This window comes from Mycteria americana, assembly GCF_035582795.1.
Source record: "Mycteria americana isolate JAX WOST 10 ecotype Jacksonville Zoo and Gardens chromosome Z unlocalized genomic scaffold, USCA_MyAme_1.0 Scaffold_30, whole genome shotgun sequence".
Lineage (NCBI taxonomy): Eukaryota > Metazoa > Chordata > Aves > Ciconiiformes > Ciconiidae > Mycteria > Mycteria americana.
Window position 1 is genome coordinate 2,860,361 of NW_027445437.1, and position 21,913 is coordinate 2,882,273.

Sequence of the window (21,913 nt, forward strand, 5' to 3'; positions counted from 1 at the left end):
CACAGAAGCGCTACCTCACACGCACAAAGCGAGCGGGCAGCGCACAAGGGAATCGGCGTGCGGCCTCCCTGAAGAGGGCTGTATTAGAGCAGCACAGGAGCCCCGAAGCTGATGAAAGACGGGCTCTGGACTGAGCGTCAGGCCCCCTATAAATACCGTGCCCACTGCAATGTCACTGAGAGGGGACGGGACGGCGGAGTTGGATATTCGGCAGCCACAGCTCGGGTACCGTGCCGTGCCTGCTGGAAGTCTCCGTCTCTCCCCTGACCCCCGGGCCGCGCGACCGCGCAGTGGGCGTGCGGGGCAGCCGAGGGCACAGGCAGATTCGGCAGCAGTGTTCCGCAGGAGGCCTGCCGGTGCAGACAGGCGTGTTGCTGCCAGGGGCATCGCTTCCGTGCTGCCTCTCGACGTAATACGGCATTGCGAATCCCATTACGCCCATGACACCGTGTCTGTGGGCTGGTACGAGGCGTGACGAGGGGAGAGGACAACATAAGTGACAATTAAGCCTGTCACGAGGGCTGAGAACCTTTGGGAAGGAGGCTGGGTGAAACCTTTCTGAGGCTGGTGAACTTTAGGGACGCTCCCCGCTCGCGAAGAATGCGGAGAGCATTTCAGATCATTTCAGATCCAAGCTAAGCTAGTTTTATGCAAAAGCTTTAGCAGTTTTCATAGGAAAAAGAAGCAAAAAATCCCAGAAGCCATCTCAGTGTCGTCCTCTCCCCCAGCAAAAAGCGAAACCTAACACGTTACAGCCATTTTTAGTTCACCAAGAGATTGCTCTTGAATAAGGATTAAATATTCCCTTTTGTCAGAATTTTTTCAAAACCTTTTTACCTTCCCCTCATTTACTTTTGGGCAGTTTTAAGAATTAAACTTTTTTGTCACTTGGAAAAGCCTAAACATTTTTTCAAGTTGTTTCTGATTTTTTTTCCTATTCCTTGGGGGAAGGGGAAGGAAAAGAGAACATTACGTGCTAAATTCAATTGAATGTTCAGATGGTTTGATCCCTCCCTCTCCTTCCCCTTTTCCCCCAGAAAAAGAAATTATTTTCACAAATAAACCATTCTGAAACAAATCTACTCAGCTGTAATCAGGTTAGCTATCCAGACATCGGCCTGCAGAGCAGACTAAAAATGTTGACTCATACATTTAGAAATGCAACCATGCAAAGTGACCTTCTGGTTGAAAACTGTGCCCAGGAATAGATCCCTGCCTGCCACCAAGACAGAAAATAAGAGCCGTGAGAGCAGTTACACGAGACAAAAGCCATGCATGCTTTAAAGCAGTGGTCTGCAAAGCGGGGTGTGCGCACCCATTGGGGTGCAGCAAGAAATATTTTTTGTACCATTAAAAAATAAAATAAAATAAAATAAAATAAAATAAATAATAAAATAATAGAATAGAATAAAATAAAATGTTTTTTAAAAAAAAGTTTTTCACCTTTACCTCATCCTTTTTCAATTTTTATTTTTGTGTATGTTTTATCACGTGCATAATATATGAGTACAGTAGCACATTTACGTCCTTTACAAATAAATAACTATCCAGGGACGGGGGGTGCCCACTCAAAACCTGCATCCTGATAGGGGTGTGCGATCAAAAACGTTTGGAGACCGCTGCTGTACAGAAACGTCTCTCTCCTGGCACCGCAGCGTGACACACCACCGCTTCTGCTGCGGACAGCGGCGGGCCTGGTTCGCAGCAAACCCTGCTGGGCCGGGGGCTGCTGCCCGCGGGGCGGGGGGCACCGGGAGCCCCCCCGGGCAGCCCCAGGAGCCAGGGCGAGGGGCCCGCGCCAGGGCACAACCCACCAGGCCTCCGGGGCGAGCGCCAGGCCCTGCTCCGGCACGGCCCGGGAGGCGTCGGCCACCTGCACCGCTCTCGGCATATCGGGGGGAAGCCAGAGGCGACGGAGCCCCCGTCCTGGGCTGCAGGCGGGGCAGGTGCGGCAGCAGCCCCCTCCGCAGCCGCCGCGGCAGGGGAAGGTGCCCCCTGCCATAGCCTGCTCCAGGGGGAGAGGAGGGGAGTGCTCCAAGGCTGCGCACAAAGGACTCCTTGCTGAGACGGTTTAAATTATACAGCTCTTGCTGTCCCGCCAACACGTACCCCAAAGCAAAGAAAGGAATTTTATTGAGGTAAAGGGCAGATAAATTTGAATGCAACACAAACCCAAAATAAGACACAATGGCAAACCAAAGATGCCCCTTGGAGGCACGCACTGAAAACAACAGACGAATCGGAGCCGTCACGAAGCCCCCGGGAAACGGCTGGACCTGGATTTTCAGCCACCCAAAAAAAAGCCTCTCGGAAGAGTGAGGCTGAAGCCAGAGAGACCCATTAACAACCCCAAACGTGGAGGCCTACGTTTCCGCAGTGACAGGTCATTCTGAGAGTCTTGCCTGTCGGGTGCCCAATTTTAAGGAACCTTAATGGGATTTCAAAGGCAAGGCATGCAGTGTTGCCTGAGACTACTTGGTGTGTGGTCTTAACAGAAGCACCCGAAATTACTTCAAAAACCTCTTCTAAGAGCAAAGGTGTGTACCTGGGGTCATATTCCACTGTACTGTTTTTCACACAGAGGAAAAACAACCCTTCAGCACATCAGCGGGTACTGCGTGTGTGCGAATGAACGAGACCGAAGCACTGAAGGCAGCGCAGCCACACGTAAACCACACAAGGAGGACAGCGGTACCGAGAGTCCCGGCCGGCTGCCGCAGCAGAGCTGCTGGCATTCCTGTCGTCGTCAGAAATGTGATCGCATGCAGAAGGAGGCAACCGAGTCAGGGCTGCATTCCCAGCAAGCTGGCTACCCCAGCGCATATCGTCAGCTCAGCTTTGTGGCTCAGAGAATGGTATAATGTTCAGAGACTGATTTTTCTGAGAAACTGAAGAGAAGTAGACACGGGGTCTAGCGTGGAGTCCCCTGCAGCTTTGCTCAAGCGTGCGATGTTGGGTGAAAACACGGAGTAACAAGATCTGAAGACAGAGACGCCTGGTCCTGCATAGTTCCTCTGACAACAAACTAAAGGTAATGGGAGGAAGTATTGGGATCATGATCCTGGTTATGGACCTGGTAAAGGAAAATCAAACTGAGGCTGGCCAAGAAGGTGACGAACAGTGTCGTCTACACGGGCCAGTGTTGCTTCCAAAGGAATGGGTTCAAAGGAGATGCGTTTAGTGAATACCCAGGTTGCCTGTTGACGTTCATACCGCCGTCCCTTTTCTCTGAAGTACATCCCTGCTCTGACACATCTTCTCCCTTTCAACGCTATTGCTTGGCAGGCACAGCAGGAGCTGCTTTCAGAGAAAAGGAGGCTGCTTCCCGCTTGCTTGCACCCAGATGCAAGCACTCATACGGCTGAGTGCTCCAAGTACTGGGAGAACCCAGAAGAGAGCGTGGTGGCGGTGCAAGCGGCATGCCGTTGCTTTTGGACAGCATTACTGGCTGCGCTAACAGCCTGTTGAGCAACAGGAACGGGAAGCAGGACCGTTCCAAATGTACGTGGAACAAAAGAGGGCTCACTGGGGAAGGCAGTTACTGCCTTTCTTCTGTGCTTCACTGAGTGGCTGCACATGGACTTCTACGGCTTTGCCTCTTAACCTGCATTTTTCAGCTCAGGTGCAAGGTGCTAGTTATTCGCCCATGACCAATTTCTTTGAAAACAAAGAGCTGTAATTCAAATATTATATACACAGGTAGCAGTAACGCCTGGATGTTTGCAAAGGTCTGGCAAATCAGCCAGAATGTCAAGAGCTACGTTCTTCTGTGTACTAAAAAATTAGCATAATTTTCTAGCTGCAGAGCTCCAAAAGATCTACTGTACAAATACTGAAGTCAAACATCCAGAGTATGGGAAGATTTCAAAATACATGTAACCTTTAATAATCTAAATCATCCAGATGGTAAAATAACAAAGCCACCAACAAAAGTGTGGGTGATTCCTAGCATCTGTGGAAAAGGAAGAAAAGCATGTTCCTAATACGTTTGCCTTGACTCATCATGAACAATGGGTACGTAACAGTGTTTTCCGAGCTTTGGAACTCCAGTCAACAGCAAACGGACACACACAGATACTAGCAAAGATACTATGGTCTCAGAATTAAGTGTGGGTTTGTGCCTTGGACAGAAGAATGTAGCATCTCTGTGAACAAAAAACTAAGCAGCTTCAATCCTACTGGGTCTCAACACAAAGTTGCCTTCTTGCTTTTCTAAATTCTCCGTACACTAGCTCTGCTTTATCCCTCTGCTTGTTACAAAATCGGAGTTTATCATCTGAACTTCCACTTTCAATTCGCTCCATCAGGAACGACTGCAAGGACCAGTCTTTGTCATCTCCTTTCTCCAAGGTACTGCCCTTTCCCTGCTAAATGGCTGTCTTTCAACTCCAGAATTAATGTATTCCTACTTCACAACAGGCAAGAATAATTTTCTGCCTGTTTTGAGAATTAAAGCACTACCTACAAATAATACTCAGAGATCATTCTCCTACCACAGCCATTTGCCTCCATTCTGCGTGTCGCAGCAGCGCAACTCTAGTCTAGGATGCAAATTCATCCGTTCATTTCCAGGCACTCAGCTTGTGACTTCTTAACTACCGCGAGGCTGTAAGAGCGACGTTTGCAGGAAGGTGTAGAAGCACAAGAGCATCCTAAGTCTTCCTGTCTCCTTTGCACCAGGGAGATCCTGCAACAGCCTCACAAGTCTCGTGATTTATCCTGGGTTGCAGCAGCCACGAGCGAGCACAGCGAGGCACCAGCTAGCCCACGGGCTTATCAGCCATAGCCTCTTGTACCTGCCCCGTCCATTTTGCATAGGGCAGCAGCAATACCTGAGGATGGCAGAGCGTGTTTACAGTTGGGGAGCTCGGTCGGGATCATGCGTCACAGGACTGCACCGTTCCGTTGTGGAACCAGGACAAACACTCTGAATCAGCGTCTCAGAGGAGGTACTGTGACCCAGCCTGAACTACCCTGAACATCACAACCGGTATAAAATAACCTTGCAAGCAAGGTTATAAACTTGCTCAGAAGAACTGGGTAATAGCCAAGTGTCAAATATTTACTGTTAAATGTAAACATGTAATTAAATGCAAAGTAAGGTTTAAATCTACTTCAGTAGGTATTTGGGTGTGCTACACAGTATTTTGGAACAAAAGCTGGTTTGTTGTGGGGTTTTTTTTTATATTAAGGCAAATATGATACTCCGCAGTAATATAATGAATTGTTTTAATAGCTAAAGTGAAACGTACATCTATAACCACAAGAAATAACACAAAGATTTCATTCCAGTGGCAAAGTAAATTTAACATAGATTTAATTGTCAGATTGTTTATAATTGCCTATGAGTTACTGGTCTAAACTCAGTTCTGCTACCCTCCTGTAAATTAGTGGTATATTCAATGAGGTTTTTAGATTTACTCCAGGTACAATTATTTCTGGTGTAAATGAGACTTTGGCCTTTTTTTGCTTGAAAGGCACAATTTTCTGGGAGAGAAATGTAATTAGACAATGGGTAGCTTATGCGTTATATATTTTAATTAGTAGGTTTGTGATCATCGTTTCCCAGTTGTATAGATATCAGACGTGGGAAATGCATTTATGGGAGCAGCCAGCCATGGAAAAGCAGGATTTAGCTAGCACTGAGGTTTACAGGCTCATAAATAGGCATGGATTCTAAATCATCATCACAGGATGCATCTAACAACAATACAGAGGCAATTGACAGTTTATTCATCGTGAAGAGACTCATTTGAAACAGAAGAACATGTGAGACGCTCTGAGTTCTTCTAAGAGAATCAGCAATTAGCTACTCTTAGAGGCGCAAATGAAAAATCAAAGACCTGAATGACTACCCTCTTACATCTCCCATCTGTATCGTGGGCAGAAGGTAACCAGCAGGTAACTGGACTTCTCCTAAAGCTTCACTGAACTATTACCTTTATCATTCCTTTTCTCTGTCTTATATGGACACCTCTGTAAACTCTGCAAAAGGATTCAATATGTCATAGAAGAAGCATGAAAAATATGGGGCTCGAGATTTTTGTGGATAAGTCACCCACAAGAGGCTGCGATTTGTTAGTCTCCCTTATATTGATTCTACTTCCTGACCATTTTGTCCCAGTCACCATTTTTAATCTCTATTTTGTCATTTAAAAAAAAAAAACTGGCAAGCAGATTTGTACACAAAGGAGAAAAACCTCTTTTTTTTTTTAAATCTGTCTAAGTAGCATGGTAGGAAAAACGTACTCCAGGGGAATTGCAGAAAACCTTTTGCTGGGCAAGAATCTATCAAACATTTCAGTGGGCAGATCCCACTCTTAAGGAATTTGTTCCATGTCCTCTTAATTAACCTTGATTACACAAAGAAAATTCAGAAATCTTCTAGACACCTTTCAGTTTGCTCTTGCGTGTCTTCCTTCTCCATGTCTGTCTGAGTAATTACTTCTGAATACTGCATCTGCTCAAAGAGGGATAGTGACAAATTGTAGCACGTGCTTTGTGGTGGCTCCAGGGACGCCTGTCAGCCACGCTCGGTGGTAACGCTGAAGTTCCTCGTTTTAAAGGACAGCTGCGTGACTGGGGCTGAGCGGACGAGGCAGCCGGGTGTCACGCTGCCTACAGAACCATCAGAACAAGCGTGCTTTGGCTGCAGCATACTGCCGAAGACTGGACGGACGAAGGTCGCCTGGGTCTCTGGACGCGCGCGCGTAGGGTGCAGCTGCGATGACGCGCTCTTCGCAGGGCTGCTGCTGGGAGCTCCTGGTGAGACGGCTGTCCCTGTGACCCACAACCAGGGCCTCGTCCGGGCAGGTTTTGAGCGTCTCCAGGGTGACTTCCCAAACGCCTGAGCAACCTGTTCCAGAGTCTGACCACCCTCACAGTAAAAAAGGGGTTTCCTTTTTCATTTTTTCACAGTAAAAAATGTTTAAATGGAATTTCCTCTGTTTCAATTCGTGCCCATTGCCTCCTGTCCTGTCACTGGGTACCAGTAAGAAGAGCCTGGCTCTTTGTTTACTCCGTCCCATGAGGTATTTATATCCATTGGTAAGATCCCACTGGAGCCTTCTCTTCTCCAGGATGAACAAGCTCAGCTCTCATCAAGCTCAGCTCTCTCAGCACCTCCTCTTACGTCAGAATTCCTCACACGATCCTCAGTGGGTGCCCTGGGGATACGGGTACACAGAAAACCAACTTCAATATGATTTTCTCTTTTGAGTATTTAAAGGATATCAGAGAAAACTAACCTGAAATAATGTAAACTTAGAGGAACTCCTGTGTGGTAAGTAAAGGAATACTGGTGTCACTGAAAGGATAATCAGGTGAGATCAAGGATCTTGTCAAGATAATGCCTAGCTAGCGTCCTTGGAGCTTTCTTTCCGGTGTCCATTTGCCATTTCTGTCCATTCATTATACCATTAGACGTTCCTCTGGGATCTAATGCCAGTTCTGCCACTGTTAGTCACTCTTTTCCAACCATTTGCTAACAGAAGGTCTTGAGCAACTTCTGGCAAACTGTGGAACCACCTCTCCAATGCTCCTTCAGACAAATGATTTGCTTCCGTTTATCTTAGCAGTATTTCCCTGGGTTCTCTGTTCTCCTGATGCCATTCCCCGTCTTCAGGAGCTAATCCTGAACCTCATTTAGTTTTTCATTCCCAGGAAGTCAACAAGCTCTGGGCAATGTACCCATTTGGCTGCTTGTGGCTTCAGATTTATGCAATCATTCAAATGCAGACCTGGAAGAGCCTTCCAGAGATCATCCGGTCAGCCCTTCTGCCTGGAAAGTTAACTTCCAACATCGCTGGTCTGTTTGTGGAACCACCCAACGAAGTGAATTTGGGAGAAAATGCAGTTTAAAAATACTCCCCTCTTCATGATCCCCATCTTTTTTATCTGGAAGCATTTTTACACGGTTAGTTGAAACCCCAGTTCACTGCATAGTCATAATACTGTTTTAAAAGCAAAGCCACAGCAGTGCTATAGGGACAAGTGGCCTAACGGTGGGCAAAACTCCATCATCGGGCATTCTGACTGAGAGAAACACAGAATCATAGAATCATTCAGGTTGGAAAAGACCTCTAGGATCATCGAGTCCAACCGTCAACCCAACACCTCCATGCCTACTAAACCATGTCCCGAAGTGCCACATCTACACGTTTTTTGGAACTCCTCCAGGGACGGTGACTCCACCACCTCTCTGGGCAGCCTGTTCCAATGCTTGACAACCCTTTCAGTGAAGAAATTTTTCCTAATGTCCAATCTAAACCTCCCTTGGCGCAACTGGAGGCCATTTCCTCTCATCCTATCACTTGTTACCTGGGAGAAGAGACCAACCCCACCTCTCGACAGCCTCCTTTCAGGTCGTTGTAGAGAGCGATGAGGTCTCCCCTCAGCCTCCTTTTCTCCAGGCTGAACAAGCCCAGGGCCCTCAGCCGCTCCCCATCAGCCTTGTGCTCCAGACCCTTCCCCAGCTCCGTTGCCCTTCTCTGGACACGCTCCAGCCCCTCAATGTCTCTCTGGAAGTGAGGGGCCCAGCACTGAACACAGCATTCGAGGTGCGGCCTCACCAGTGCCCAGTCCAGGGGCACAGTCACTGCCCTGCTCCTGCTGGCCACACGACTTCTGATACAAGCCAGGATGCCACTGGCCTTCTTGGCCACCTGGGCCCACTGCTGGCTCATATTCAGGCGGCTGTCAACCAACACCCCCAGGTCCTTCTCTGCCGGGCAGCTTTCCAGCCACTCTTCCCCAACCTGTAGCATTGCATGGGGTTGCTGTGGCCCAAACGCAGGACCCAGCACTGAGCCTTGTTAAACCTCATACAATTGACCTCGGCCCATCCAGCCAGCCTGTCCAGGTCCCTCTGCAGAGCCTGCCTACCCTCCAGCAGATCAACACTCCCACACAACTTGGTGTCGTCTGCAAACTGACTGAGGGCACACTCAATCCCCTCGTCCAGATCATTGATAAAGACGTTAAACAGGACTGGCCCCAACACGGAGCCCTGGGAACACCGCTTGTGACCGGCCACCAACTGGAGTAAACTCCATTCACCACCACTCCCTGGGCCCGGCCGTCCAGCCAGCAGACATCCACGAAATCACCCCCAACCCAAATCCAGCTCCCTCACCACTTTCTGTGAGGTCCCATTTTGTTATAAACATCAGTTCCTGTGTGATGACGGACGAAGGCAAGGCTGTAATTGAGAGCGGTCTGTCTGAACCGGCCCTGTCCTGCCTGGAGGACCTGAGCTGCTGCTGGCCATTTTCTGGCTAGCACCGACTCGTTCTGTCGGTAGCCAGGGCTGCGGAAAGGACTGAGCTGCTGCCACACAAGAGGGCAGTTTTTGCTAGGCCCTTGTGGTTTTCTCCTTTCAAGGCCTGTGGGGCGGCCCCGGCCAAGCACCGAGGTGACCCTGAGCCGCCGAAACCGGACGAGCGTGGTCCCTCCTCAGCCGGCCCCGGCCCCGCCCCCGCAGCACCGGGCCCGCCCCGCCCCGTTGGCCCCGCCCCGGCCCGGCCCTCCCTCGCTTTCCGCCCCACCTGGGTGCTCTCCCCCCCCGCCCGCCCCGGCCCGGCCCGGCCCGCCAATGAGCTGCGCACACGCCGCGGCGGCCGCGGGGAGAGCTCGCCGGCCGCCGCCTGGTCCAAAAGACCTGGCCCAGGAGGCCGGCGCCGCCGCTTTGTCGCTCCGCAGACGAGCCTGGCTCATTCCGCCGTAGCGGGGGGGCTGAGCACCCAGCGAGAGCCCCCTCGGGCAGCAAATTGGTCGGGCACCTGCAGGGGCAGGAGGCGCGGGGCCTCGCCTTCAGGGCCCTTTGCTGCGGTGCATGCTGGGAATCGTAGTTCAGGTGGCCGCCGAGGCCCGCTGACTATGAGCGGGGCGGAGGGAGGGGGGAGACTACAACTCCCGGGGAGCAGAGGGGCTGCCCGCGCCGCCGTTCCCGCGGGCCGGCGGTAGTGGCGGCCAGCGGTCAGCGCCGGCGTTCGGGGCGCGAGGGTCTTCCGCCGCGCCCCCTTCCGAGGAGCCGCCCGGGAGGTAGCTTCCCGCCGCCGGCTGGGTGCGGCCCTTCCCCGGGGCCCCGCCATGGATCTCTTCGGGGACCTGCGGCGCATGAACAAGCGGCAGGTAGCGGCCGGGGCTTGCCGGTGCCGGCCAGGCGGGTGGCCCCGGGGCGTGCGAGCCGAGGGCTGGGTCGGGATGCGGGGGCCGCTCGGAGCTTCCGGGGCTTCGGAGTCGCCCGGGGCTGGCGCGCCGGGGCCGGCTGGGGCTCGCGGCCCGCGGAGCCGGCCGGGCTCCTGAGGGAGAGCCGGGCTTCCCGCTGTGGCCGCCGCGGCAGGGCCCGGCCGCCGCCGGCTGGGCTGGGGCCGTGAGGAGGGCTCGCGCCCGGCCGCCCTCGCGCTTCCGCCTCCCCTGGCCGGGGCCCGGGGCCCGGAGCCCGGTGCCCGCGGCGGTCCCGGGGGCTGCGGCTGCCTGGGGGCCTCTCGGGTCTTGGGTTTGAAGCCGAGAAGCCCCGCGTTCAGGTTCCTGTCAGTGATCAGCCTCCTTCTGGAGGTGCGGCATGCGGAAGCGAACGGGTGGGTTTGGGCTCTTGTCGTTCAAAATGGGTATCTTTATCTTTACTGTGCGACGGTGCAGATGAGTGGTTGGAAGGGAGAATATAACGCTGGTGACAAACGTTGTGATTGCCAAGTTGTGAAAGTTGCCTTGGTTTGGTTTTTTTTTTAAATATCTATCAATAATGTAAAAAAAACAAACAAAACAAAACACTTCAGATGTTGAAGCTTTACCAGTGCTAAGTTACGTGGGTCATGTATGCGAAAATCCCAGCATATTTTCAAATTAGAGTGACGGTCTGGAAACTTCTGGTTCCATATTCTGCATCGTGAGCCCCATGGCAAATGGAGGTGGGCAGGGTCATCTTCCCCCAGAGGATCAGAGTATGTTGCTGAGAAAAAAAAAAAAAGAGGTAGCGTGGAGAAAATGTATCCACTGCTGTAATGGCTGGTGAAGCAATAGAATTTGGGGGCAGAAAGTTACTCAGATTGATAAAAGACTTTCCACTTAAGAAATTTCTGCCTGACAATAGCAGGAAATGATCCTTTGTCATCTCTCTTCTATTCCCACAGCTCCTCTTTTTAAACAAAAATAAGTTCAAAGTACAAAGTCTGCTATTACTGATCTTACAGTATTTCTTATGTGTGTTTTGAATACTTATGAGCTCAGGTAAGAGTCAGGGACATGTGATCAAAATAGATCTGATCATTTGCCACATAGCTTCCTCTATTTTAGAAGGCTTTGCTAGTGAGTTCACTAGTTTCTAGCGCTAAGAAATGGGAGCGTCGCACAGGCGTAATAAGCCAAGATGGAGGCATTCGGTGGATTAAAACTTTATGCTGCGGTATGGTTCGTGTGGTTGGGTTGCCGATACAGCAGTCCGTTCCATGAGGCTTCTCTTGGAATACGATTTTATCACAGAAGTCCATGTGCCAGGATTAGGATTCAGTATTGCATATGGGTTGAAATTCTATGTTGTGCTTCTAAATACAAGACCATAACTTTTAAAAACAATTTTCTTGTTTCATATAGCTGTATTACCAAGTCTTAAATTTTGCTATGATAGTGTCTTCTGCCCTTATGATATGGAAAGGGCTGATCGTCATTACTGGAAGTGAAAGCCCTATTGTTGTGGTGCTCAGGTAAGTCAGGCTTTTTTGTTAAAGTCTAAATATTATTTTGTCCTTTGTCTCCTCCCCTCCCCCCTTGGATAGATTTGGAGTTTGAAATCTCACCTACTTAAAGAGTACTCGAACACTTATTTTCTTCTATCTCTGTTTTTGGACGCTTAGCAAAGGCTGCTTTCGTAATTGCAGTGTAGTTTTCACTGAAGTTTGTAGAAGCATTAGATAAGTGGTACATAAAGAGCCAGTCCTGCAGGCCCCTGAGTGCTGATCAAATACCTCAAGTCAAACATATGTTCATGGAAGATTCAGCCTTAGAGAAATTGCATGTGTGTCAGCAAGGAATGTACGCAGTAAATGACAGTATTTTTATGGGAATCATCTGTTTGTGTTATTAGTTATGGGATCTGGAATCCTACCTTAAAGGTTGTTACCAAAAGATACTATGGCTGGCTTTGAAAAAAGGCATGGATTTTCTGATCGTTAATAGTAATCACTGGTGTAAGCATAACTGTTGCTCATGTTAATTATATGTATAGAAGTACTTCCTGTTGTACTGTGAAACGTTTTTTTGGCTTTTCACTAATGGACTGGTTTTCTTAATCAGAATGGCTCATTTTGTTCCTTCCTCTTAGCTACAATACTGTTACTTTTCTATACAGCTTCTTTCTTTCTTTCTTTCTTTCTTTGAGGCAGTAAGAAAGTCTTCTATAGCCTGGCTCAGCTTGGGACTAACTGAGGTTTGGGTTGTGTTAAATGTCTGGGTAGTGTTACTGAATGGGTGAAGCTACAGATTTCAGCTAAAATCATGAGTTTATCTGTAAGAATGAAATATTATTTGTTTTCATGGTTCTTCTTTCATTTACCATAATGCTAATAAACTCTTTTTCTTTTTGTTCGTAGTGGCAGCATGGAACCAGCTTTTCACAGGGGAGACCTGTTGTTCTTAACGAATTTCCATGATGACCCAATCAGAGCTGGTGAAATAGTTGTTTTTAAAGTTGAAGGCAGAGACATTCCAATAGTTCACAGAGTAATCAAAATACATGAAAAGTAATGCAACTTGGCATTTTCCTTGTTTCTAAATATAGTTTCCTTCGCCGTGACTTTCACTTACATTTTAATTTGGTAGTATTTTATGAAAAAGGCAGGTGAGGATATGCTGTGAAATAAAACTGATCTCTAGGATGTGATCCGCTTTTGTCCCCAATTCTGTGGCGCACTTCTTGAGACCCCGACTCCTGTCCCTCAGCGAAGTTGCTCAGGTTCGAAGTAGATAAACCTGTGCCAGAGGAGTCCAGTAACACAAGCTGTACAGGTTATTTTTGCCAGCAGTAGCGATATGTATGGGAGCAGAGTCCAATTCTGTACTGACGGTAGAACTGGGATTTTGGTTATGAGAAATAGCTACTTCTAAAAGCAAATCTCTGAAAGAAGGTGAAGATTCAGAATCAGAACTATAGATGAAGTCTGACCAGTATGTGATCTTTGCTAACTGAAGTTTTCCAGAAAAGAGATTTGACTCAGAATGAAAGAAGAGATTCTTGTTCTCTTTGTGTCTGTTAGTCACAATGCCAACAACAGTTCATGCTGAAAAGCAACAGGTAGATTACTTGTTTTTACCTTTATTGCATATCGCTGGTATGATAAACCGTTCCTTCTCAAACAAAGAGAGGCAATTCTGTTTCTAATTCTGCACAGCGAAAAGCTAACCTGGAGGTGGCAAGCATTGACATATTTGCTCCTCAGGAGGTCCTGGCCGTGAACTGAAGGTGTTTATCTTTTGAGTAATATCTGTTCTTCAACGCATTTTTGAAACAAATATGTATATCCAAGAATTACCTCTTTTTTTTTTTTCTTCTTTTATACCTAATTTGTCTTTGTAAAAACTCCTTGTTTCTTGATATCATTACTTGCAATTAGCAGCTTCTTGAGCAAAATCGTTTTGAAGACTGTAAACTTAACTTTATTTAAATGGGAGTGTTGAACCAAATCTTGCATGCATTATCTGCACGTATGCCTAATGCTTGAAAGGGAGTGAAACATGGCAGGCTTTCTAACAGCAGTGGTTAGATTATATCACGTTCAAAACGTAGTGTAAGATACTTTGTTCATTTGGAACAGTAGGGAGAGGTTATGATTTGGGCTTGTTCAGAGTTTTAAACCTCTATTCCTACAAAAAGGAATGGCCGGGAGAGGTCAGGACGTCAGCTCTGGCTCCCAGGAGCAGCCTGGCGCTCGGAGCTCTCCAGGCACTCATCCCGTGGGGGGAAGCGTGCCACCTACTGAAGCGTTTCTACGGCTTGGATTTCTCCACAGTCCCCTGAAAGCCCCACACAATGTTTTGTCTGCATGATGTTATTTAAAGATTGGTTACATGTGGGTTTTTGTTTGCCCCATTAATAAATATCAAACATAAGTGAGGTTTTGCCTGGAGCTTGCTGTATTGTTTAACAGTTAATAAGTGACCTAAAACTGTATTGACAACTGTTAGTGACAAAATACTGAATTTGATGTAGATTTGCAGCTACTTTAGAGGTTCTTCAATATTTATTTCCGTCAAAAGGAGGATAAAGCTTTATCTTGACATAAACGTGATTACTAAGAGTTAAACAAGTGTATAGAACTTAGAAGAAAATTGCCTAAAGCATTGTAGTATTATACCACTTCCTTTCCTAAGGGAAGATTTTTAGGGTCTACCTCATCTGAAATTTGTGATTCACATTCAGTTAAATTCATTCGCAAATGTGTGATGACTTCACAGGATCTTATTCCACAATTTGTAAAAAAAACAAAACCAAAAAGAACCCCACCAAAAAAACTCTTAGTAGGGTATTATTCAGTATTTCAGAGTTAAATTTCTGTTCTGTTGAAAATGCAGAGGGTTGGGGTTTTTTTCCCAGATAGGCAGATACTGCTTTCGTTGAGGAAGTTTAGTGCCTGCTCTGGATGGACAATATCCTTTTCATGTTCATTGCGTAATTGCTTACATTAAATGACAATCTAGGAGTGTTTTAAAAAACGTATCTTGTTAAAATCTGTTGACTCTGTCAGTGAAGTCTGTAATGTTAATGATTTAATGGTGTGTGTTAAATAAGCAGGACAAGCAGAACTGGAAGTAAACATTGTTATCTAATCTTGTAGCGCTTTTCATCTCCATTGTGCTTTGTAGATGTTAATTGAGGTTTTTAAATTAAGTGGTATTTAGTTTATCACCTCGTTGCCTTCTAGAGAAAATGGGAACATCAAATTTCTGACTAAAGGTGATAATAATGAAGTTGATGATAGAGGCTTGTACAAAGAAGGTCAGAACTGGTTGGAGAAGAAAGATGTTGTTGGAAGAGCAAGAGGGTAAGTAATGCAAAATGTCTGTGTTCTTCGTAACTAAAACAAAATTTAGAATTTAAATCAGTTCTGCTGTTGGTACAAACTAGATCTGGTATGGTATTTTTTTAATTTCTTAAATAGTAATTAAAAAAAATACTTTACCTGGAAAAGTTGCTTTCTGTAGTCCTCTCACTGATGTGGAGAGTGGAAATTAATTTTTTGAAAAAATGGCACATTTAACAAATAATTTACCAGTAGATACAAAATTAACCAACTTGTCCTTTTAGTTGCTAGAAATTACTAGGAAGTTATTTCCACATTCCACGGGAATTTTACGCAAGGTTTGAGCTTTTAACTTTGTCCCCTTCGCCAGTTGAGATGAAATCTCTTAAGATTTTTCTCAAATAACTTGATTAAACTTTTATCTAAGGAAAAAAATTAATAAATTTTATTTCACATTCAGATACGCATTAGCAACAAGCGTAAATGATTGTTGTGCACTGTTCTTACTTGGAATGCTTTTGCTTAGAGCCTGTGGCAAAGTATTGTTTGGGCTATGAGGGTCTTAGTGATGCCCTGAGAAGCTTGGTGTGAGTTCTGCTGTGTCCAGTGGGCTAAGATTAGCGTCACAGGCCAACGCCAGTGGAAAGTAGGACTTCTGGTATCGCATCATATACTTGTGTATTCTCTTGCCTAATTTAAGAGTTCCATAGATTGTCATAAATACAGGGTTAACTTGCATAACAGTACAAAATACTTTTCTGCGAGAATACTTATTTGCTTGATTTTTTTTTTTTTTTTTTTTTTTTTTTTTTTTTTAGATTCTGTCCCTGCCTTCAGGTTAAATAAAAAGAAACAGAACAAGTGCCCCTCTAAACCTCTAATGCTGGTAGGCTAGGTTATTGCTAATTGTAAATACTTTCTGTATTAGTTTGAAACCCTTTCTGTGTTAGATTATATAGCTTTTACAGCAGCAGAACAACAGGAGACCCTGAAAAGCTGATTCCCCTGTGTTGTAGGATGTTAGGCTTTTGTGGTACCCCTCATGACAACGATACTTACTTGCCATTTCTGGGGTCCATGTGCATTTTTAATGCTGTGAATAATATGCAGCAAAACGAAGCATAGGAGGAGAGGGAAGTCTGAGAGATCTTGCTCCCCAATTTTTATTAAGTACATATTGTCTTTAAAGCTGTTGCTGTCTATCTGAATTTTTTTTCTCTGAAATCCATTATCTAAAATGTTCAAGACTGAGTAACATTGAAACATTTCCATGTAATATTTGAGGGTTAATTTTACATCTCCTGTTTTGTCAATTACAGATTTTTGCCTTATGTTGGTATGGTAACTATAATAATGAATGACTATCCAAAATTTAAGGTATGTGTACAGACATTTTGCATACTTGAATTTAAAACTGTAAAATAGCAAGTAACGGTAGTAACAATCTTGCATATAAGAACACAGGTTAATAAATTTGTTTCTGTGGTTTGGTACCTAATGTAAAATGAGCTGTGTTTTCTTGCTTATTTTAGCTTGCCTGTTATCCAGTAGAATTTAGAATTTGTAATCATTTGAAAACATTTAATTTATAGGAATGTCATAAGTTAAGTGTATACAGTTGTGGTGCCTATTTTAATGAATATGATCACATTAAAATATTCGTGTAATTCTGTAGGAACACAACTCATCATTGTGTAGTCATCTAGAAGATGTAATGTTGGAGAGGGCACACTTTGAACAATTTGTAATTTCAGAGCTTCTTCGAAGATAATAAAGATTGATTATAATTTCTCTATTTTCTTTTGCAGTATGCTCTTCTGGCAGTAATGGGAGCATATGTACTGCTGAAACGTGAATCCTAAAAAAAAAAAAAAAAGGTCACTTTTCCAAGAACAAAGTACAAAGTTACATATACAGGGGCAAAAACCTAAAATATTTCAGATGTTTTCATTTCTGTATACAGTTACAAAACTGCAAGCTTTTGTCTTGTCTAAATAAACTGTACAACTGATGACTAAAGCTCTTGGCTGTTGGTTAATTAGGTAATGGCATATTTACTGTCTTAAATAGATGCTGCTTTCGGTTAGCCTTTTGCTTGTCTGGAAGACACTGCCGGGTGCTAAAGCAGCTTATGGCACTCCTTGACGTGCTGTGTTGTTTTTCTTAAGTGGTACTGCATCTGAATCCACCTTCTCCCTCCTGTTTGTTCATTTTTTTTGCTTGATTATTTTTAATCTCTGTCAGCGCCCTCTCTTCTCACGACCATGCAAATTGTTTTTATCACTACTTGTAAGGACACAGCATAAGTGTTGGAACAGGTAGCGAGTTGTAGGAGTTTAGTCAGACTTATGCCTGAAGAAAGTTGACTAGATATGGCTACAAAAATAGACAAGAAAGGGTCTTTCATTCTAATTAAGAACTGAGAAATGGAAACTTGGAGCTTTTTCACAGAATTAGAAACTTGCTCCTTTGTGGTGTAGGGACAAAAAACCCTAACAGCCTGATTTTTAGGGACTGTGTATCTTTCTAGAATTCAGGCTGTTAACCATTCTGCCTTTATGTTCCTAGCTATAAAACAAACTTAACAAAAAGATTTTATGGGGCTTTATTAACGCTTGTAAATTACTGAATGAATATCACAGTAGTGTACTTAAGTAATACTACCGATAAGGGTAAGACATAACTCATTCCAGTTTTGAGAATGTATTGTTCTATTCTATCATATGATACCTGAATAGTGTTAAACATAAAATTGATCTTAATTTTAAAACTTACCTGATAACTGTCTTATATGAAATTCTGGATTTTTCTCTTCTTGGCTTCAAATGTCAATGTTGTACCTTCAACAGAGCAGAGCTTGTTTTCCTCGCTTGCTTTGTTTTTGTAGCTTTGATAAGGAACAGCATGGTGCTTTTTTCCTATGGAGTTTTGTTTCTTCTGTAATCCCTTACCTCTACAAAAATATACTATTATACAATAATGGCACCTCTTCTGCTGTAACTGCTAGTGCTGAAAGGCAGACAACTGCTGAAGCTTTCCAAGTAATATTACTTCTTTTGTGTCCTACTAAGCAGTTTTCATGACAAACTGTATTATAAAAATTACTTATTTTGTGTCGAATTGTGTAGAAATAAAATTGAGTATAATAAAAATGGCATGTCAGAATAATCTAGGCATCCTTAATGCAGTCTTCCCAGAAGTGTACCATCGCAGTTAAGAGAAAATAATTTAATTTTTGGAGACAGTGTATGTATAGTAAGGTTTGGTTTTGGTTTTGTTCCCCCACCCCCAGTATTGCTGAAATCAGAATTTATTCCTATCCACCTACCCCAGTGCAATCACAGTCAGCTCTGACTTTGAGAGTGGGGTTTTGGACATAACCCAAATGACAAATGCAACGCATTATTATGGGAATTTATTGTTGTGTTGAGGAAACGTGGATTAGTAAAATGACACAAGGATAACATCTAAATATGTGGGTTCATGCTCAGAAAAAAAGGTTGTATTTCTTGGGTATGATATCCTGTGTCTTGTTTTAACTCTTCTTGATAAATCTTAACCTGCAGAATTGACTTGCACGATGGAGTAAAACACAGCTGTCAGTGCTGCCGTACCCACTCTTTCAGCGGAATGTCGGATGACAGTGCGAGCCCGGTTTATCTTCCTGGCTTTAGTTGGGTGCCTTGAGATCTGCCAGTTGCATCCACCAAAGCAACTGTGGTCAGCCACGTATAATAACTTGTTCAACCATACAGGTAATCTACTTTCTCTTTTGTGATAAACAATAGCTTTTTTTTCAGCTAGTAGGGCCAGATGCTGTAATGATAAATCTTACATAAATATGAAAAGCTCCTGCCTGCGTGGGAAGCGTATAAAGAAGATGGAGCTAGACTCTTCTCAGTGGTGCCTGGTGACAAGGCAAGAGACAATTCCATCTGAGCATTAAAAAAAAAAATTCTTAGCGTGCAGGTGGTTGAACACTAAAACAGGCTAAAAACGTGGTAAAAACACTTAAAAAGTGGAACAGCTGTTCTTATGTAGGATAAAAGACTTTTTTTTTTTTTGGAGATTTAGGCATCTCATAATTGTTTCTGAAAAATTTCTCATGGTATTTCAGCTGATCACTAGCAAGCTTACCCTTTCGATGAAGAAATACGTCAGTTTGCTCACTGGTGGCTACTTTGTTCAGGGCTGTTCAATTGGCTGCCTGTGAACGCTTGGAGATTACTCGCCACCAACGGGACTGCGTTGCTCTTGATTCTGTTCCTGACTTTCATTCCCATAATTGTCTGAGCTACTTTAAGCCAACCATTTCCATTTCTGATGATCTAGTTGGATAGTGCTGCTTATTGATTTCCTTAGAGTAGAAGTCAGGGAGAGACGGAGTGCCAAAAGTTTTGCCCAGAAATCTAAGTTTCTGGTATAAACCCTTTCCTTCTGCTAGATAACAGTACAGAATCTTTTAGTTCTTAGGCTGATAAGCGATGATAAATGAGCTTCAATGGTGAAATGCATATCAGGAGAATGTTTTCTTTCTGCTGTGAGTAAATTGCACTGCAAGATGCTTGAATGATTTAACATCCGCTAAATATTATTAGTGTGTGCAGCGGAGAGAATGCAGTTTGCTGTTTGATACATTTTGTAACTGAATGTTACCAGCTTTTTCTGCTAGCCTTGCTCAGAGCAAGTTTGAAGGTGACTTTGCAAGTTGCAGCTGAACTTGCCTATCAGTTCTGATTGCTGAGGTGAGATGTTCCTCCTGCTGCAGACAACATGATCATATATCTGGTTTTGTGTAAGCCCTCGTGTTCAGTGGAGCCCGTGCAACTTGTGAACCCAGGAAGAAGTTAGTGGTTCTCTGCCGGGTTTGTGAGTTGGGCAGGCTCAGCAAAGCGCACGGGGGGAAGAAGCCCAGGAGTATGATAGAGCCAAAGGAGGAGGAGCAGGTTTAGCCTTTGGGAACAGTGAGCTGTTAGATTTTCCCAACTATAACATGTTACTCTGTGTTTAAAATTTAAGTAGGATGTTAAGGTCCTCGAATGCATCCAGAGGAGGGCAACAAAGCTGGTGACAGGACGGGAAGGCATGTCCTGTGAGGAGCGGCTGAGGACTCTGGGGTTCTCTAGTTTGGAGAAAAGGAGGCTGAGGGGCGACCTCATTGCTCCCTGCAGCTTCCTGAGGAGGGGACGTGGAGAGGGAGGTGCTGAGCTCTTCTCCCTGGGATCCAGGGACAGGACATGTGGGAATGGTTCAAAGCTGTGCCAGGGGAGGTTCAGGCTGGACGTCAGGAGGCATTTCTTTACAGAAAGGGTGGTCAAACACTGGAACAGGCTTCCTGGAGAGGTGGTCCATGCCCTGTGCCTGTCTGTTTAAAAGGCATTTGGACAATGCCCTTAATAACAGGCTTTACCTTTTGGTCACCCTGAAGTGGTCAGGCAGTTGGACTAGATGATCGTTGTAGCTCCCTTCCAGCTGACACATTCTTCCAGCTATCCTATTCTATCCTATTCTATCCTATTCTATCCTATTCTATCCTATTCTATCCTATTCTATCCTATTCTATCCTATTCTATCCTATTCTATCCTATTCTATCCTATTCTATCCTATTCTATCCTATTCTATCCTATCCCATTCATCTGTTTATCACCTCTAAAATAATTTGCAGCAAGGGCACAAGCCAGCCCCAAATTAAATTTATGTGTATTGCTGCTCCTTGTGCCTCAAGCAGAATTTTACATAGGCTCTTCAGAGGTAAGGGACGAACTGTGCTTGTGCATATGTTTCGGCAGGTTGTAGATGGGGCTGACTAATGAAGTGGGTTAGGTCCTACGTACTTGATGCATCAAGGTGCTTTCCCTTTTCACAAATACAACTTCTTTCTTCAATTGCCTGCTCTGCTTCTAGGCTGCAGCTTCCCTTTGAAGTCAGGACAGATCAAGGGTACAACTGGCGTATCTGCTGACTTATTAACTGGAGGCAGAGTGCTCCGTTGATCCTTGAAGCTGTGGTAACTGGTTCAGCTCAGCTCACATGCTGCTTAGACATCAATACTCCCTGGGAAGAAGCTAGCTAGCTTGGCTATTGGTATGAAATACTGTGCATTGTGTCACTGGAGGAAAGAAAAGAGCATTTTAAATCAAATGCCTCCATCGTAGCAAGGCCTCTGGATGATTTTTTGAGGAAGATCAAGATGCTACAGGCACAGCCGGTATGTTTTTAACCGAGCAGTTGGGAGTAGGGGAAGCGCAGGCTTTGATTGAAGCTGTTTGTTTTTTCTTTCCCGTTAGCTGCCTTTTCACGGCTCGGCTAAAAACTGCCCGTCTGCGCCCAGGGCCGTGCAGGCTGCGGCACGTGCGGAAGGGGGCCACGGGCATCGGGGGGACCCCGGGCCGGGGCCAGGAATGAGGGCTGGGCCAGCGCAGACCCTGGGGTGAGGGCGGGGCTGGGCCCCATGGCCGGGAACACTGGGAACGGTGTGGCCGGGAACACCGCGGTGCTCGCAGGAAAGGGCTCTGTTCAGTCTCCGCTCCTCTCTTCTCGGCACTTCGGTGTTTGACGTCGGGGTCGCAGAGGCTGGGGGGTGGGGGCAGCCCCCGCGCCGCTTGCTGGGTGCCCGTCTGCTCTCTCAGCCCTTCCGGCAGGGCAGCACTGGAGCGGGCCGAGTCCCGGCTGCCAGACATGCAGGTGGAACTGCTGCCTGCTATGGTAGAGATGAAATGAGAACATGGAGTAACTGGAGAGAGAACTCCAGTTTAAGCCTTGTTAGCAAGTCATTTCTCTCTATGTTTAATCAAGATAGTGAGCAACAGTGATGAAAAGGACATTTTCCTCTGTGTGCGTGGATTTTATCAGTGTTTCTTTGAACATCTTAGGGGCCAAAAGCAAACAAAACGTAAGC

At 45.5% G+C, this 21,913-nt stretch overlaps 1 protein-coding gene and 1 long non-coding RNA gene across 4 annotated transcripts; both read left to right on the forward strand.

Moving 5' to 3' along the window:
- The first annotated feature begins 9,654 nt into the window (after nt 1-9,654).
- On the forward strand, nt 9,655-17,033 carry SEC11C (SEC11 homolog C, signal peptidase complex subunit). Of its 3 annotated transcripts, XR_012773559.1 has the most exons (7): nt 9,655-10,131; nt 11,593-11,702; nt 12,588-12,737; nt 14,916-15,035; nt 15,833-15,900; nt 16,334-16,391; nt 16,823-17,033. XR_012773559.1 is itself a non-coding variant. In XM_075489050.1 (6 exons), the coding sequence occupies exons 1-6, from the start codon at nt 10,090-10,092 to the stop codon at nt 16,874-16,876; spliced, it is 534 nt and encodes a 177-aa protein (XP_075345165.1). In that variant the 5' UTR covers nt 9,658-10,089; the 3' UTR covers nt 16,877-17,033. The 3 variants fall into 3 exon arrangements, 2 of the variants coding, with proteins under 2 accessions (XP_075345165.1, XP_075345166.1); XM_075489050.1 differs by lacking the exon at nt 15,833-15,900 and having other exon boundaries at nt 9,658-10,131; XM_075489051.1 differs by lacking the exons at nt 9,655-10,131; nt 15,833-15,900 and adding an exon at nt 10,539-10,557.
- Nucleotides 12,744-13,456, forward strand: LOC142403006 (uncharacterized). The gene is made up of 2 exons (XR_012773560.1): nt 12,744-13,288; nt 13,386-13,456. It is a non-coding gene; the product is annotated as an uncharacterized LOC142403006 (long non-coding RNA).
- Nucleotides 17,034-21,913: the final 4,880 nt, after the last annotated feature.